Source organism: Perca flavescens, chromosome 16 (genome assembly GCF_004354835.1).
Source record: "Perca flavescens isolate YP-PL-M2 chromosome 16, PFLA_1.0, whole genome shotgun sequence".
Taxonomy (NCBI): Eukaryota; Metazoa; Chordata; class Actinopteri; order Perciformes; family Percidae; genus Perca; species Perca flavescens.
The window spans coordinates 33,095,892-33,114,986 of NC_041346.1; the positions used below are offsets into that span (position 1 = coordinate 33,095,892).

General features: G+C 37.6%; 1 protein-coding gene across 2 annotated transcripts; it reads left to right on the forward strand.

Annotated features, from left to right (window-relative positions):
- Window positions 1-759: 759 nt before the first annotated feature.
- LOC114570786 (uncharacterized) lies at window positions 760-18,296 on the forward strand. 2 transcript variants are annotated; one of them, XM_028601348.1, is made up of 6 exons: window positions 760-1,118; window positions 1,301-1,361; window positions 11,419-11,439; window positions 13,574-13,664; window positions 14,255-14,308; window positions 15,992-18,296. In XM_028601348.1, exons 5-6 carry the CDS (start codon window positions 14,301-14,303, stop codon window positions 17,595-17,597), a joined length of 1,614 nt encoding a protein of 537 aa, XP_028457149.1. In that variant the 5' UTR covers window positions 760-1,118; window positions 1,301-1,361; window positions 11,419-11,439; window positions 13,574-13,664; window positions 14,255-14,300; the 3' UTR covers window positions 17,598-18,296. The 2 variants fall into 2 exon arrangements, with proteins under 2 accessions (XP_028457149.1, XP_028457152.1); XM_028601351.1 differs by lacking the exon at window positions 11,419-11,439.
- The last annotated feature ends 799 nt before the right edge of the window (window positions 18,297-19,095 follow it).

The following is a 19,095-nucleotide window of genomic DNA, read 5'->3' on the forward strand; positions in this document are numbered from 1 at the left end:
GAAACAAAGTTTCTTATCCAATCAGAAAAAGGATTTCAACATGTTTTTTATTTGGTGACTCCTTTTGTCTCAGTGAGTTTCTCTGTTTGTATTTACATCACATGTCAAAGCGACTTACAATTAATATACTGTATATATTAGAGGTAACACGCCTCTGGAGCAACTATGGGTTAAGTGCCTTGCTCAGGGACACATTGGTTGATGTATCTCAGTGGGAATGGAACCTGGGGTGTCTCACACCAAAAGTATGCGTCACTAGCCACTGTGCCATCAACAACACCCCACCTTTAGTATTTTATTTGTTGTTATGCTGATTATGTTTTCATAGTTTTAAACTGGGTTGTTATTAAAAAGTGTCCTAAAGTCAATAAAGTTTTGATTTGAAGAAGATGAACCAGCAGTGATGTTTCCTTTTGACCAGCAGGTGGTGAAAGAAACTAAGTGAAGCTGAAACACCCACTGGAGCTGGAAATTATACATCCTTTATAGTTTACATAGTTTAATAACATGGAAATATCATCACTGTCAAATATAAATCTAAGAACGCTGTTAATAAACTGTCATATCATCTACCTCATAAAGAAACCGCTTACATTAATCATCATATATTTATTCCAGCACCCTTTGCACTTTGCACTATTGTCTTACTCTTAACAAAGTCCATTGTTGATGTTGTTTAATATATATAGTTATATTTATATATTTATGTCAGGGACAAAGCAATGAGGAGAACAGGAGTTTTCGTTGAAAGAGGTTTTTTTTATTAACCTTAAAAAATGCTAAACAATATAAACCAAGAACTTCATATCTGGGCCTTTTAAAAGATGTCAACAAAATATAACTATACTCAAAATAGCAACAACAAAACAGGATGTGAACTTAAACACTTAAAAACTTACATAACTCATAGAGCTGCAAAGATTTTGTTCTCTTTTACGTCGGTCCTTATTTATTCTTCCTGTACTTTCTTCCCTTTTCTTTAGATAATTTCTGCCATCATCCACCTATTAATCCACAGTGAGAGTAGTCTGTAGTTGTATTCCTGGCTTGTTTCCATGGTGATCAGATGTTAACCTTCTCCACCGTCTACGAGCACTTCAACAAGAACTTGGGTCACGGTCAGTTGAACCAAACTCTGTTTTAAACAACAAAGAGAAGATCCTCCTTTATATAACTAATCATTTTTTGTTTTTTGACTCTTTTAAATAAATTTTTTTTTGTTGCTTTAACGCCATTTCATTTTGAAAGCGTTGTCTTCAGTTGTCATGGTGATTTAATCGTTTCTCTCTGTGATCGACAGCTGCTGCTCGCCAGTCGGACCGGGACGGCATCACCGCGGTCGCCTGGCAACGATGACAAAGGTTTGTTGATTGGTGTGTGTGCGCGTGTGTGTTGGTGTGTTTGTGAGCATGCGCGTGTGTGTGTGTGTGTGCGTGCGTGCGTGTGTGTGTGTGTGTGTCTGTGTGTGTGTGTGTGTGTGTGTGTGTGTGTGTGTGTGTGTGTGTGTGTGTGTGTGTGTGTGTGTGCTGCGCGTGTGTGTCTGTGTGCGTGTGGGTGAGCAAGCTTGTGTGTGTGTGTGTGTGTGTGTGTGTGTGTGTGTGTGTGTGTGTGTGAGCGCGCGTGTGTGTGTGAGAATGTCAGTAAGAAAAGCTTTTGAAATGTAAATGTAAATTTGGGGAAATGTTTGGTTCAAACCAGAGTCACATTTCTTGGATTTGTTCACATACTATAAACATATTCAGAATTGATATGATCGTTGAATTATCTGGAAAAGTTAAATGTTTACATATTGAACAACATTGAGAATGTCAGTAAGAAAAGCTTTTTAAATGTAAATGTAAATTTGGGGAAATGTTTGGTTCAGTCTCATTCAGGGCATGGTAGACAGTCCTGAATGTTGACACAGAAAAGCTCTTTATTGGAGGTGAGGAAGATACCAGACCTTCATTTAACTAAACTACCATCATAGTCTTCATCACTGAAATCTTTTCTCTTAGAAAACTGGAAGAAACAGTTTGAAAACATTTCTGATAAAACATAAATCTCACGTTTGTGTTGCCTGTCACAGTTGGCTTTTGATAGAAATAAAAAGTTTTTTGTCTTCTGAGTTTCAACATTATGTCAACTATAACTGTCAGGAAAATTACAAGAAATCAGCATCATTTCTCTATATTACATTACACACTCACACACAGACACACACAGGGTTTGGGGACAGAGACAGACACACAGACACACACACACACACACACACACACACACACACACACACACACACACACACACACACACACACACACACACACACACACACACACACACACTGTTGGTTCACAGACTGAACCAACCCGCTTCTAGTACTAAAGCTAAGCTAGGCTAACCACAGCCTGCTCTGTACCAAGAGAGGAAGCCAAAAATGAACTACAACTTCTGCATGAGAAGCACAAACTAAGGCTGAGTCAATGTGTGTGTGTGTGTGTGTGTGTGCGTGTGTGTCTGTGTGCGTGTCCGTGTGTATGTGTGTGAGAAGTAAACCTAATGGGCTCTCTAATCACCTGTGACAAATTTTGTTTTAAACACAGCACAACACCCTTAATCTGACATTTCTATCTGACATCTGCAGCTTTAAGTTTAAGAAATAATAGCATTAACTGTCAGAATTTAATGCTATTATTTCTACAACACTTATAATTATTAATTATTTTACTTTTATTTGCTGCTGCAACACCTGAACTTCGTCTCAGGTGATCAATAAAAGTCTTCTAAAGAGAACTCCTCCATCACTGCCCCTCTGGTTTTACTGAGGATTTGAAGTCAAACTGTTTTTGTGAAATCGCGTGACATGAAAATCTTCAAAAAACAGAAGTCTATGAAGGTACTCCGTCTCTGAGACAGTTTCTGTGAAATCGTGACCACAGAGTGCCCTCTGTCTCTTCCTGTTTACTGATGATTTGAAGTCAAACTGTTTCTGTGAAAATCGTGATCAGTCGTGGGAGGTAATACCAGATATAAAGTAAAGTTAGAATAAGAAAAATCAATAAATGTATTATTTATTAAAAGTACAAAAGTAACATAGCTACAGTAATAAATAAATAAAAACGTTAAGTAAAAGTAAGATTAGGTTAAAAAGATCTAATGGATTGTACACATTCTATTGTAGTACAGTGTCAACATAAATACAGTACAAACAAGTACAGTGTGAATATAAGTAGCGTGTAGAATATCTGTTATGTATTTACTGCTTTATTTATGCTCATACTGCACTGTGAGCAACTGAACAATTTCCCTGAGAGGATTAATAAAGTATTCTGACTCATTTTATGTATTGCAAAGGAGTTTAAATTAATACAAAAATATGACTTTAATAAACTCAAAAGACAGTAAATGCTACTGGCACCCAACACTTTTATTAAATAAGTAGAATTTCTAAACAAATTGAAGTTATCAGTATTATTCCAATTAGTTAATTTGAGCATTGGGGTTTACAGTGAATAAACAGAGATTCTTTCATCCTTATGGTTTAATAAGAAAATAATAATAACGATAGTAATTGTTTTGTTCAATTACATTTTCACTCAGAATCCAATATTTCTGAAACATGAGAGAAATATTTTTCTCGAAGTTTTCATTCCATATTTGTTTTTTTTGTAATTTAAAAAAGCACATTGACTATAAATCCATTTGAAAAAAAATCATCTTTTTAGTTTTTAGATTTGTGTTTTTTTATCACAGACAGATAATATTTCAGTAACCTGACTCCACCAGATGGATCGCTTCGCATTTGCTCGGCATATCCATCTGGGAACTTTCCGTTGGAGAACTTTTGGGAAGGGGCAGAAATACTGGTTAGCTGATTGGATGAACCATCTGTCTATCACCTATGTTGGTGATAGACGGGCCAAATCAACCAATCAGATCCACGAAGCGTATGAAAATACCACCACAAGCCCGCCCCTGCTGCTGCTGCAGGCAAAGCATAGCTCGTTAGCTCAGCAAGCTAGCAACATGTCGGTAAAGGATATTTGCCGTTTGTGTAACGAGAATTTAGGAATAAAAGAATAAAAGGCACCATTTCAGGTTCCCGGACCGCTTTCTGAAAATACTGGTTAGCTGATTGGATAAACCATCTGTCTATCACCACCTAACCCTCCTCAAAACCAACGCTGATTGGCCCAGTCGTTTGGCTAACGGCTCCAAATTTTCTCTGCCTCAAGATGCCAGACTGATCTGAGAGGAGAAAACTGGAGCTCACCAGATCAGGACACTCTCACGAGGCTAATATTTCATCAGTTACTGCAGCAGATCCTGTAAATAATTTGAACTCTAAAACATTTTGTTGACGTCTCCATTTGTAAAAGGTGAAGTTGTTTTTTAATATAAACTCAGATCTTTCATGTTATGTTTTTAGTTAGCGGGTATAAAGTCACGCTATGAAACTCACTGGGGCTGATTTTAAATGACGAGCTGGAGGGCCGTGTTCAGGACAGGAAGTCTGCTTTTTAGCTGGCAGCTGGATATTAAAATCTGTCAGAAAAGAGTGCCAGAAATGTGCCTTGAACTTCTTAAGAATACTAGAAATTAGATATAATTAAAGCTGCAAGCACCGCGTGTACGGCTTGTTGAGTCTGCTGAACTTCCTTCATAAACGTCTGTTTGTCTTTGTAATGTGAATTATACCATTTTATTTTAAAGACTTAGACTTTACCTCACTAGAAACACACATACGTATATACTCACATACATGAAAAGATAGAGTTTACACTTGATTAAAGTTTTGAATATGTTCAAGTGATGAAAAATGTTAAATCTTCAAATGCGTCCTTTCTCTTTATACTGTTATAAAACGATACGATTGTTTTGTGGTTTGTTTCCTATAAGACAAAGGTCTTCAGTTTCCTGTCCCAGAGGATAGAAGAAACCAGAAAATATTCATATTTAACAAGCTGACATCACACAAGTTTCACCGTTTTATCATAAATAATGACTCAAACGGTTTCACTGATCATCAGAATAGTTGGAAATGAATTACTTGACAACTAATCCATTAATCAATTCATCTTTGCAGCTCTGCTGTAAGGCAAGGCAGCTTTATTTGTATAGCACATTTCAGCAACAGGGCAATTCAAAGTGCTTTACATAAAAACGATTAAAATACAAGAATAAAAGTTACAGTGCAGTACAAGAAATGAGACATCAAAGAGCAGTTAAAAACAGTTAAACATATAAAAGCAGATAAAATACAAGAATCCTTGCCATTCCCAGAACGGGCTGGTTCCACTGGTCTTCTCTTTATATGCTTATATCAATTTTAATACAGTTTCAACAATGCAACTTAATAGAAATGAATAATTATTTAAAGAAAGGCAACATCAAAAAGAAAAGTCTTCAGCCTTGATTTAAATAAACTGAGAGTTGCAGCGGATCTGCAGTTATATGGAAGTTTTTGTTCCAGATAAAAACTGTGCTTCTCCCTGTTTAGTTCTGACTCTAAAAACTGTCCCAGACCACCTGAGAGGTCTGGGTGGGTCCCTGTTTCCCAGTTCTGAGAGGACTCTGGGGACAACAAGTAGACCTGTCCCAGACCACCAGGTCTGGGTGGGAGAGACCTGTCCCAGACCACCTGAGAGGTCTGGGGGGGGGGACCTGTCCCAGACCACCTGAGAGGTCTGGGTGGGTCATAGTAGACCTGAGAGGTCAGACCTGTCCCAGACCACCTGAGAAAGGTATTTTGAGAGGACCAGATCAGAAAATTTTGGACCTAAACTGTTTAGTGATTTATAAACCAATAAAAGTATTTTAAAATCAAATCTTTGAGGCACTGGAAGCCAGTGTAGAGACTTCAGTACTGGAGTGATGTGATCCACTTTCTTGGTTTTAGTGAGGACTCGAGCAGCAGCGTTCTGAATCAGCTGCAGCTGTCTGATTGATTTTTTAGGGAGACCTGTAAAGACACCGTTACAGTAGTCAAGTCTACTGAACATAAAAGCATGGACAAGTTTTTCCAGATCCTGCTGAGACATAATCCTTTTAACCCTTGATATATTTTTAAGGTGATAATAGGCTGACTTTATTATTGTTTTAATGTGGCTTTTAAAATTCAGGTCTGAGTCCATGACTACACCAAGATTTCTGGCTTTGTCTGTTGTTTTTAACATTGTCGTTTGAAGCTGAGTGCTGACTTTTAATTGTTCCTCTTTTGCTCTAAAAACAACCACCTCAGTTTTTTCTTCATTTAATTTAAGAAAATTCTGGGACATCCAGTCATTAATTTGTTCAATGCACTTAGTCAGTTTTTGTATTGGACTATAGTTCCCTGGCGATAAGGTTATGTAAATTTGTGTGTCATCCGCATAACTATGGTAACTTATTTTGTTGTTTTCCATAATCTGAGCCAGTGGAAGCATGTAGATGTAAAACAGGAGAGGCCCCAGAACTGAGCCTTGGGGAACTCCACACATCATATTTGTATGCTCAGATGTATAATTACCTATAGACACAAAGTAGTCCCTATTCTTTAAATAGGATTCAAACCAGTTTAGTACTGAGCCAGAAAGACCAACCCAGTTTTCCAATCAGTCTAGTCATATGTCATGGTTGACTGTAGATCTACAGATGACATAATAATAGGAACCAGATACTTTATATTAGTATTAGAAAATATTGATGTCCTTTGGACGAAGGCGTGGGGATACAATTGTGATTACCTTTGAGGTTTGGTTTTGGGGACAGTATGTTTGAGATTCTCCATATTTAAGTAATATGTTGATTATTACTGTGTTCTGTGAAGGTTTCCCTTTTTGGTCATATTAACTAAACGTCGGCACGACGTGTAGTTACATTTTTCAAGAGGTGCGCGTCAGGCTACGGCGCAGGGTCCGGCGTAGACGCAGAGGGGTCTACGCCATCAATTCGACGCACAACTATAAAAAGGGCTTTAATCAGGCAGTCAACTTAAACTAATGTTAGCTTTGTAGAGATCGTGGGATTTCCCAAACTGAATAACTACCGCAAATATAAACACCACCGAACTGCTTTTCTAGCTGTGTCTTGTTGAATCTAAGATAGCTGCTGAAAAAAATATTTTTTCCATGGACAGATATAGGTCCTGTCAACGAATATTCTAAATTCGAATATATATTTGAATAGTTTTTAAAAAACGAATTTCGAAGGTGAAAATTAATATTCAAATAAAAAAATTTAAAAACACTCGCGGTAGCAGAGGCTGTCTGGCTGTGTGCTTTGCTAGCGCGCCTGAAAGCCGTTTATATATTATATTATATATATACTATATAGTATATGTTATATACTGGACGCAGCCCAGCTGGCGCATACAAATGTGACCGAGACTGTTTCTACCTGTGCTGGTGCTCGTGACGCTAGTTTCAGTCTTCTCCTGAACAGAGGTGGCGCAAATGAGCAAAGGCTACTGATGTTGCTCTTTCTACAGACTAGAAGAAGAAGAAAAAGGTAAACAACGGCAGAACTGGCAGCAGCATTGCCGTTAATGCTTCGATTTGATTCAATGAGCTACTTCGTTGGATCGAGCCTTTCATTCACCATAAAAGAACTCATCTTAACCCAGTAAGTTTACCAGAGAGACCTGCACTAAGTTTACCAGAGAGACCTGCAGTAAGTTTACCAGAGAGACCTGCAGTAAGTTTACCAGAGAGACCTGCAGTAAGTTTACCAGAGAGACCTGCAGTAAGTTTACCAGAGAGACCTGCAGAGAGACCTGCAGTAAGTTTACCAGAGAGACCTGCAGAGAGACCTGCAGTAAGTTTACCAGAGAGACCTGCAGTAAGTTTACCAGAGAGACCTGCAGTAAGTTTACCAGAGAGACCTGCAGTAAGTTTACCAGAGAGACCTGCAAAGAGAAGTTTAAGTTTACCAGAGAGAGAGACCTGCAGTAAGTTTACCAGAGAGACCTGCAAAGAGACCTGCAGTAAGTTTACCAGAGAGACCTGCAGAGAGACCTGCAGTAAGTTTACCAGAGAGACCTGCAGAGAGACCTGCAGTAAGTTTACCAGAGAGACCTGCAGAGAGACCTGCAGTAAGTTTACCAGAGAGACCTGCAGTAAGTTTACCAGAGACCTGCAGTAAGTTTACCAGAGAGACCTGCAGAGAGACCTGCAGTAAGTTTACCAGAGAGACCTGCAGTAAGTTTACCAGAGAGACCTGCAGTAAGTTTACCAAAGAGACCTGCAGTAAGTTTACCAGAGAGACCTGCAGTAAGTTTACCAGAGAGACCTGCAGTAAGTTTACCAGAGAGACCTGCAGTAAGTTTACCAGAGAGACCTGCAGAGAGACCTGCAGTAAGTTTACCAGAGAGACCTGCAGTAAGTTTACCAGAGAGACCTGCAGTAAGTTTACCAGAGAGACCTGCAGTAAGTTTACCAAAGAGACCTGCAGTAAGTTTACCAGAGAGACCTGCAGTAAGTTTACCAGAGAGACCTGCAGTAAGTTTACCAGAGAGACCTGCAGTAAGTTTACCAGAGAGACCTGCAGTAAGTTTACCAAAGAGACCTGCAGTAAGTTTACCAGAGAGACCTGCAGTAAGTTTACCAGAGAGACCTGCAGTAAGTTTACCAGAGAGACCTGCAGTAAGTTTACCAGAGAGACCTGCAGTAAGTTTACCAGAGAGACCTGCAGTAAGTTTAGCAGAGAGACCTGCAGTAAGTTTACCAGAGAGACCTGCAGTAAGTTTACCAGAGAGACCTGCAGTAAGTTTACCAGAGAGACCTGCAGTAAGTTTACCAGAGAGACCTGCAGTAAGTTTACCAGAGAGACCTGCAGAGAGACCTGCAGTAAGTTTACCAGAGAGACCTGCAGTAAGTTTACCAGAGAGACCTGCAGAGAGACCTGCAGTAAGTTTACCAGAGAGACCTGCAGTAAGTTTACCAGAGAGACCTGCAGAGAGAACTGCAGTAAGTTTAGCAGAGAGACCTGCAGAAAGTTTAGAGAGACCTGCAGAGAGACCTGCAGTAAGTTTACCAAAGAGACCTGCAGAGAGACCTGCAGTAAGTTTACCAGAGAGAGACCTGCACTAAGTTTACCAGAGAGACCTGCACTAAGTTTACCAGAGAGACCAGAGAGACCTGCAGTAAGTTTACCAGAGACCAGAGAGACCTGCAGAGAGAGTAAGTTTACCAGAGAGACCTGCAGTAAGTTTACCAGAGAGACCTGCAGTAAGTTTACCAAAGAGACCTGCACTAAGTTTACCAGAGAGACCTGCAGTAAGTTTACCAGAGAGACCTGCACTAAGTTTACCAGAGAGACCTGCAGTCACTCTGAGAGTCCTGACATCCGCTTGTCGGTGAACTCATTCAGGCCTCCTGTTTCTGCTTTGTCGCGCGCCGCTGTCAGTACCTAATCCGTACCGCCTGACAGATCCGTTCTGCGCATTCGCAAGATGTTCGCACATGCGCTGTTGTACGAGAATTTACAACACTGTCCGATCTGTTCCACGCTTCCGGTCGACAGCCTCCACAGGAAAGCTAACGTTAGTTTAGCTAACAGCTAATTCGGCTAACCGCTAGTTGAGACAACATGTAATAACTTTAAAAGACCCTCAAAATAAAACTTAAAAAATAAACGTTAACATATATATCAGCTGTTACGTCAGTTCTACTTTACTTGTGCTCATTTAAAATACAATCAGTCAATACTTGTCTTTATTGTTATTACTGTAAAGTCTTAATTCAGCTGTAGCCTGCTTCTCCCATTAAGTTTGACTTAATTATTTTAGACTGAATCTAAGTTATTTTTTAATCTAGCTGTCAGCTAGCGGTTAGCCAAATTAGCTGTTAGCTAAACTAACGTTAGCTTCCCGGTGGAGGCTAGCGTGGGACAGATGAGGCAGGTCGTAAACATCTACGCATCTTGCACATGCGCAGAACGGATCTGTCAGGCGGTACGGATTAGGTACTGACAGCCGCTGAAAAAAAAGAGCCGTGCGCGACCTCGGCTCGCGCGCCATAAATCGGACGCGCCAGCCGGATATACATCATTTTGACGTCACCTTGGAAACATGCGCAACCAGATGTTCAAATAGTTTGAATATTATGTGTTTTTTTAGAGGGAATATTCGACCGTCATTTTTGAGCAATTTTGACAGCCCTAGTCCTGTACGTCCGAGAAAATCACATTTAGCAGCTATTTTCAAGATATGTCACCGGCACAGCTGATCCAAACATCTCCAGTCAAATATAACTTCAGAGCCTTGTAACAAATAAGTTGTTAAATCCAATTAATCACTTGATATATTAGTTGGAGAGCTTTTGTGTGTTACACAGTGATTCCTTCATTACTTACATGAATACAAATGTTTTGAAACTGTATATATATTGTAAGTGATGCACCAGGTGCTGAAATGGCTCTAGGTGTGCGGTCATGCTGATTTGAGCATGTTCTAAATGTCTAGTTGACCAATCAGATTGTCTGGTTGGATCTACTTGTTGTATAATGTCTAGTAATGTGTGGATTATTGTCTGGATGAGTTTCCCAGAAAGCCCAAGATGACGTCCTCAAATGTCTTGTTTTTGTCCACAACTCAAAGATCTTCAGTTTCCTGTCCCAGAGGAGAGAAGACACTAGAACATTATTCACATTTAACAAGCTGACATCACACAAGTTGACCTGTTTTATCATAAAACATGACTCAAATTGATTAATGGATTATCAAAATAGTTGGAGATTAATTAAATACTTGTTAACTAATACATTAATCGCTCAATCTTTGCAGCTCTACTGTACCTCTACAGTAGATGATTTTTTAATAGGAACAAGATACCTTATATTAGTGCTACAACATATTAGTGTTATTGTGATTACCTTTGAGGGTTTTTTTGGGGACAGTATGTTATAGATTCTCCATATTTGAGTTATATGTTGATTATTAGTCTGATAGTTTGTTCTGTGAAGGTTTCCCTTGTTGGTCATATTAACTAAACTAGTGGACTCTTAATCAACACTAACTAGAAACCTAACAGGCTCTCTAATCACCTGGGACGAGTTTTGTTTCATACACTTATAATTAGTAATTATTTTACTTTTATTTGCTGCTACATCTGAACTTTGTCTCAGCTGATCAATAAAAGTCTTCTAAAGAGAACTCTTCCCTCACTTCCCCTCTGGTTTTACTGATGGTTTGAAGTCAAACCATTTCACAACAATGGTAAGAACAGTGAAGTCAAAATATTTCTGTGCGTGAGATTAAAATCTTCAAAAGAAGAAGTCTATGAAGGTACTCTGTCTCTTGTGTGAAATCGTGACCACAGAGCATCCTCTGTCTCTTCCTTCCTCTTCCACTTGATTTGAAGTCAAACTGTTGCTCTTAAATCATGTGACCCCAGAGCCTCCTCCCTCTCTGATATACTGATATACTGTATAAACTCTTCTCTTCTCTCTATACCTCCTCAGCATCACAGACCAACAAGACAGGTAAGGTAACACTTTACAACTGGAAATACTTTACAGTGATACTATCTGGAGGTAATACCAGACATAAAGTAAAGTATGAATAAGAAAAATCAATAAATGTATAAAATATCAAAAGTAAAATAGCTACAGTAAGAAATAAATAAAAACATTAAGTAAAAGTAAGATTAGGCTAAAAAGATCTAATGGATTGTACACATTCTATTGTAGTACAGCGTCAACATAAATACAGTACAAACATAAATAAGTACAGTGTGAATATAATACCCGTTATTTATTTACTGCTGCTATGTATAGTCACACATTTGTACAATCCATTGTTTTAGAAACAATCTTTTTTAATCTAATCTTACTTTTTAACATAATCATACTTTACTTAACTTACCTTTCTTTGTTGCACAGTAGTTATGTTACTTTATGTTATACTTTATCCACATATTGACTCTCTCTTTTCTTACTCTTATATTACCTTGAATCTGACTGTGAGCAACTGAACAATTTCCCTGAGAGGATTAATAAAGTATTCTGACTCTTTTAAGTACTGCAAAGGACTTCATATGAATACAAAAATATGACTTTAATAAACTCAAAAGACAGTAAATGCTACTGGCACCCAACACTTTTAGTAAAGTAAGTAGAAGTTTAATAAGGTAATTATAATAATAAGGGTAATAATAATTGTTTTGTTTGATTAAATTTTCACTCAGAATCCAATAATTCTGAAACATGAGAGAAACTGAACATTTTTCTCAGATTTTTCATTTTTTAACGACCATATTTGTTTTTTATAGTAATTTACAAAAGCACTCTGACTATAAATCCATTTGAAAAAAAATCATCTTTTTAGTTTTTAGATTTGTGTTTTTTATCACAGACAGATAATATTTCATCAGTTACTGCAGCAGATCCTGTAAATAATTTTAAATCTAAAACATTTTGTTGATGTCTCCATTTGTAAAAGGTGAAGTTGTTTTTTAATAAAAACTCAGATCTTTCATGTTACGTTTTTAGTTAGCAGGTATAAAGTCACGCTATGAAACTCACTGGGGCTGATTGGGGTTGATGTTCAGGACGGTTGCTTTTTTTTTGGCCGCCAAACACTGTGGCTGCTTAAAAATCTGGAAAAACGAAGAAACCGTCAAAAATAATGATGAAAAAAAAAGATGCAAAAGGAACAGATTTAGAGCTGCAACGAACAATTATTTTCATTATTGTCTGGATAAATGGATGAGTTGTTCTGTCTCTAAAATGTAGATCAGTGTTTCCCCAAAAGCCCAAGATGACATCCTCAAATGTCTTGTTTTGTCCACAACACAAATATATTCAGTGTCCTGTCCCAGAGGAGAGAAGACACTAGAACATATTCATATTTAACAAGCTGACATCACACCGTTTACCTGTTTTATCATAAAACATGACTCCAACTGATGAATGGATTATCAGAATAGTTGGAAATTAATTACTTGACACCTAATCCATTAATTAATTCATCTTTGCAGCTCTACTGTAGATCTACAAATGATGTAATAATAGGAACCAGATACTTTATATTAGTACTAGAAAATTTTGGTGTAATTGTGATTACCTTTGAGGTATTGTTTTGGGGACAGTATGTTATAATTTAAAATCTTGTGACATTAAACTCTTCAAAAAAATACTTTACTATATATATATTTTTTTTTTTAACTTTTATTTATTCAACGAAGGTTCACTGAGAGGCAGCCTGTCTTTTGCAGGAACGACCTGATCACATTCACACCTGGAAGCTGCCCAGTACAACCACAGTCTGATCTGCTGGCCACTTAGCAGCTCCACTGGAGCCGTTGGAGTTAAGTGCCTTGCTCAAGTGGTAGTAGTGAGAGAGGGACAAGTGCTGCTCTTTCACTTTCCCCACCCAGATTTTATCCTGTCGGTCTGCGGATTGAACCGACGACCTCCCAGTCACAAGCTCGCTTCTCTAACCTTTAGGCCACCCCTGCCCCTGAAGTTACTTTGTCTCTGAGACAGTTTCGGTGAAATCATGACCACAGAGCATCCTCCCTCCCTTCCTGTTTACTGATGATACACAGGAAGGAATAGACTGCCTCCTTATTACACTACATTACATTCATATGATTTATTATTTTTTCTTTACCAGTGTCCATAGTCACCTCGTCTCCAAGCTTCAGGAACTTCAGATCCATTTCTCTGGACCTTTTTCTGGGTTGACCAGGACTTTAAAAACACAGGTATGTATCACAGGTTGGATGGTTTTCTGTCTTCCTGTTTGTTACATCAGCTGCTGCTCTGCTCCTGAGACCAACAGGCCTTTCAAAGGTGTCCCTAAAAAAACTAAAAGAAAAAGTAGTGTTAGTGTTAATTTGTTTGATAAAAGGCCATAATGTGAAATTTTTAACACCTCTAACTTTACTGGACCCTCCAGTCGGTCCAGTGTTGTCGTGTTGTTGGTCGAGCATTTAAAAAGACTTCTAGAAGAGTCTAGAGAGAAGTTTCTACATACAGACACCTCTCATTTTATAATGCCAGAGGTCAGTGTTTGAACTTGATAAATTATTCCATTTCAGATTAAAATCATTTATACTTTTGAAACATTATCTGTTTAAGGGATGGGAAACAGATGGTTTTAAGTCTATATTGTTTTCTCTCAAAACATCACTAAAGAGATAAACTGAATGTTATGGTTTCTCTCTCAAGAAGAAGTTATTAACTCTGATAAAGTGATGTCAGAATGGCAGGAATGTAACTAATCTAGTTTAGAGCCCACTGACCCCCCCACATATCAAACGCACTGTGGATGATCACTGACTTGTTCTTCCAGAAAACTTACAAGGTGCTCCATCCTCAACTCCTGGGAAGACGTTACCATGGCAACGTGAGTATTACTTTCTAAAACAGTTTTTTTTTCAAAACACTGCTGGATCACATGTTACTACATGATGAGACAATGAAGAGAGAAGTTTGTCACAATACTTACAAATGTTAACTATCAACACTATACTATATACTATATAGCAAAAAAGAGCCATAAGAATAATTCATAATAGAGATAGAGATAGAATAGAGATATAAATATGAAGCCATTCTGATAATCATTAATGAGTAGTGGAGAAGGGGTAGGATTAAATAGAGTTATCCTTCTTCCTGTTCCTTTTCGGATATGTTAAGTTAATATTGTTTTTGTAGCTTTCATTGTATTATGTGTTACATGTTCCAGATAAAGCCTTCATACATTCAGAGAACTAAGACCAAAAAAGTGTCAGATTGATTTGATTATATAAACAAATCAAATCAGGCCTGTTTTTCACTAAAGTGGCAATCAGGGAGATCCTAGGATCAGAGCTTTTTAACATAGTTCTTTTTAACAGTGTACTGTGCTATTTTTGCATTTTAACATCATTTTCGACCATTATGATAGAGGAAACACTGGATGTTTGAACCAGAAAGACACCAAAAATTCTGAGAAAACTTCCTTTAATGCTGAGCCACAGGGCTGTTACTGCAAATGTGAGGTGGTATTACAAATGAAATCAGGTATTTATCTATATAAAAGCAGACATTTCCAAAATGCAATATCAATAACTTTTGAAAATTAGAGATTTATGTGAATTTGACTAATGGCTGACAAGCACTATTTTCTGAAAATGGCTCAGAATTATTTTCTGATTGATCTAGGCGTCTAGATTCTGGATTTAGTTTCATGATGCTTTGATATTTCTAGAGCCAAACGTCTAAGTTTACAATAGATAAACAAAGACATTTTTTTTGAAATTATTTTTTAGGGCTGCCGGGATCAACTTTAGGGGTACTGGTTGATTTAGAATTTCTATTCAAGTAAAAACAATGAAATTGTGCTGAAACTTTATATTTATTTATTGTTTATATGTTGTGGTCTGGAGTCTTGTTGTTGATAAGTGAGCTTCAGCTTTTTAATTGTGTGCATAAATCCATTTTTAGTGTGAATACAATGGAGACTTAGTTTTTCTCCAAGAGATGTTGAGACACCCAGTTCATGATACTGGCAATATATAAATACTGCAATACTTTAATCAGTGGACCATAGACTGAATCACCATCATTACTTCCTTCAGTGATTTATAAGGACTTAACAAACATTTATTTAAAAGAAATCCTCCAGATTACAGCAAGAACCAGACCAGATATATTTTTAAATAATAGAGTTTCAGGATCAAATGTACGTTATGGTCACTTACTACATTATTACATCATTACATTACTAGTACTGCTTTTTTAAAGTCTCTAAAGTACAGATTCAGTAAGACTACATGTATGATTTCATAAAATCAACTCAATTTAGACTTTATCTTTTCCTTTATCACTGATATTAATTTGCTCATTAGTTATTAATTGTTGATGGGGCTGATTGTTTTTAATGATGCCATACTATCTGATGATGTGTAACTGCTTAGTTTATAGATAGTTTCATATTTTGAGAATTCACCAAGTAAAATAGTTTTGCCCCAGTAGGTGGAGTGATGTTATTTCATTTCATTCTATGTTTAGTAGTTTTTGAGCTCATGTCTTTACTTTTCTACAGAAACAACTCTTCCAAATATGACAAAATCCCCCGCAAAGTTCTTACCCCAGGATCTCCCACTATCTACCAGCTGATACCAAGGAAAGATAACATTGGAACTCTGACAAGAATGACTCTTGGTGAAAAAGATCCAAACAAGATAAACAAAACCATCTTACTTGTTGGTGAAACAGGAACAGGAAAATCTACTCTGGTCAACGCTCTGGTCAACTACGCCATGGGAGTGGAGTGGGAGGATGATGTCTGGTTTCAGATCGTAGAAGACGAGAAGAGAAGTCAATCAGAAAGTCAGACATCAGATGTGATCGTGTACCAGATCTTTGGGTTTGAAGATAAAACTCTGCCCTACTCTCTGACCATCATCGATACTCCTGGATACGGAGACACCAGAGGGATCGAACAAGATGACATCATCAGTCAGAGATTATTAGACTTGTTCCAGTCAAAGGATGGAGTTCATGAGATTAATGCAGTGGGTCTGGTACTGAAAGCGACTGAGAATCGACTGAGTGACCGACTGAGGTACATCTTTGATTCAGTAATCTCTCTTTTTGGAAAAGACATGGAGAAGAACATCATCGCTCTGATCACACACTCAAATGGTCTGACACCTGAAAATGTTCTGGAAGCTCTTGAGGCTGCAAACATTAAATGTGCCAAAGATGAAGATGGTGATCCTGTTCATTTTATGTTCAACAACTGCCAGAAAACACAGAAAACAAAGAAAAATAATGTTGCTCTAAAAGGTGCATGGGAAATGACAATGAACCATATGGGTACATTTGCTGATTTCCTGACCGAAAACCCCCCTCAGAACCTGATGACAACTGTTGAAGTGCTACATTCACAAATCAGACTAACAGCGTGCATCAACAACCTGCAAGAGAGAATCAAATTGATTGAGCTAAAACAGACAGAAATCCAACAGACTCAGGATGGTCTGAAAAACAATGAGAAGTTCACTGTAGAAGTTGATGAACCCTACAGAGTTAAACAAAAAGTCGACAGAGAGTGGAGGTGGTGGGCACTTGGGTTAAACTATGGAGGAGCTGTCTGCTGTACTGTCTGTAAGGAGAACTGTCACTACCCATGTACTCTGGCCTGGTATCCAGAACACTGTGTGATCATGAACGATGGCCGCTGCACTGTCTGTACCGGGAAGTGTCCTGCATCAGATCATGTGAAGGAAGAACAATGCATTGAATGTGAGGGTATATGTTCAGATGAATCAAGTCATGTCAAACACCCCTGGATCTATGTGACCAAGACAAAGAAAGTTCAGAAGACCACGCAAGATGTGAAGGAAAAAGCAGGAAGTACTTTGAAAACTCTTAAAAAAATCATGGAAGAACTTCAGCAAGACAAAGATCAGTGGTTGGAAGAGTCCTTTCAGCATGTTGTCACACTGGAGGAGATGGCCCTGAATGTAAATTCAGTGTCCATTCATGACCACTTGGCTTTCCTGATTGAGAAGATGAAGGAGAAAGGAGACACAGGGAAGGTACAGAGACTGAAAGAGATATTAAGTAAAATAGCTAAAAGTAAAGGATTCAAAGCACTGGTGCGATACGGGTTTAATAAACTGCAGCAGCAGTTAAAACTGTGATGAACTAGATGATCACTGAGATCAGACAGCTGTGCAGAAAACGAGGTGTACACTGATTGTCAAATGTGTTTCATTAAGGTTTCATTAATGTGTTATTAATGAAAACAGTGTCCTCTGTAATGACTTTGAGTTATTGTTAATGTGCTGTTCAGTCAATGCAAGGCTGTGATATCTTCTGATGTTAGTGTGATGTTGACAGAATAACTGGTGTAGGGACTGTAACTCGTCATTGACATATAATGTATAAATATCCATATAAAGCAGTTAAACATGATGTTTCCTTCTCTTGTTAATTAGTTTGTATTTGATGCATATTCATTAATATATGTGATTATATATTATATACCCTGGTGTTTTTATGTGTATTCATGCCTAATGACTAGTTATAATATTTCAGAAGACAAAAACATGTTAATCCATTTATGTTGTACTTTGTTTTATTTCGAGTGATTAAATATCTTCACAGTAAATATATATTGTCTGAGTGGTGACTGGTAGCTGGAGAGGTACCAGTCATCCTCCTGGAAACTACCTAACTGCTCGCTGTGCTGTGCATGTTAATCCATATTAATGCATGTCTATATCTTCCTGTGTGTAAGTGAAGCAACACAAAATGTTTAAAATAAGATATTTTTTAAGAAGACCAATAACGTCTTTATTATATTCTGTTGTTGCTCCTGGAATAATATCCTGATTGATGTAGTTTTCTGTGAATCATTAATAAAATGTCTGCTTGGTGAAACTAGTTTGCTCAGAGTGTCTTCACTGGATCAGCAGCAGTTTTTTGAGTCTGATGAACTTTCTGCTAAACCTTCTTCAATAAACATGTATTTCTCTTTTTTATGTTATGATGTCATCAGCAGCGTTTTGAGTTTCTTCAAGAAACGTCTATTTTTCGTTGTTATGATATTTTATTTTATAGAATTACTCATACAGTATATATTCACATACAAACATAAAAATAGAGTATACACCTGAAATAAAAGTTCTGAATATGTAAAAACATGTTGAATGTGAATGTCTGATAAAGTTCAGGTCAAACACAATAAAACTTGTGATGTTTAGTATTTTATATCAAACATTGTTGGGGCCCTGATGGATTATCTTTCAGGGAGATATATATTTGAAGACTTCATCTATGACCTTTGGAGGGACCCATAGGATATCTGAGTCTACCAGATGATGGGAAATTCACTATGGGGGAATGAGGTCATATTTTAGGGTTTCCTGTTGGGTAGCCCCACAATTGTATTAAGGGTGTTAATTTCTGAGTTACATTTAGGCACTTTGGGTACATGCTCTACATGTAAAAAGAAAAATAGGTTTGATGAAATCTTAAGAACAGATGTAAAAATGAAACACTATGGTATGGTTTACATTTTCTACTACTTTGTAATCTGCAAGTGCCTTTATCATTTCAAGTGTTGTCAATTGAAAAAGAAAAAAGGTTATTCCTCTCGAGAGAAAACTTTGTTTGTATCTTAATAAAGCTGCAATC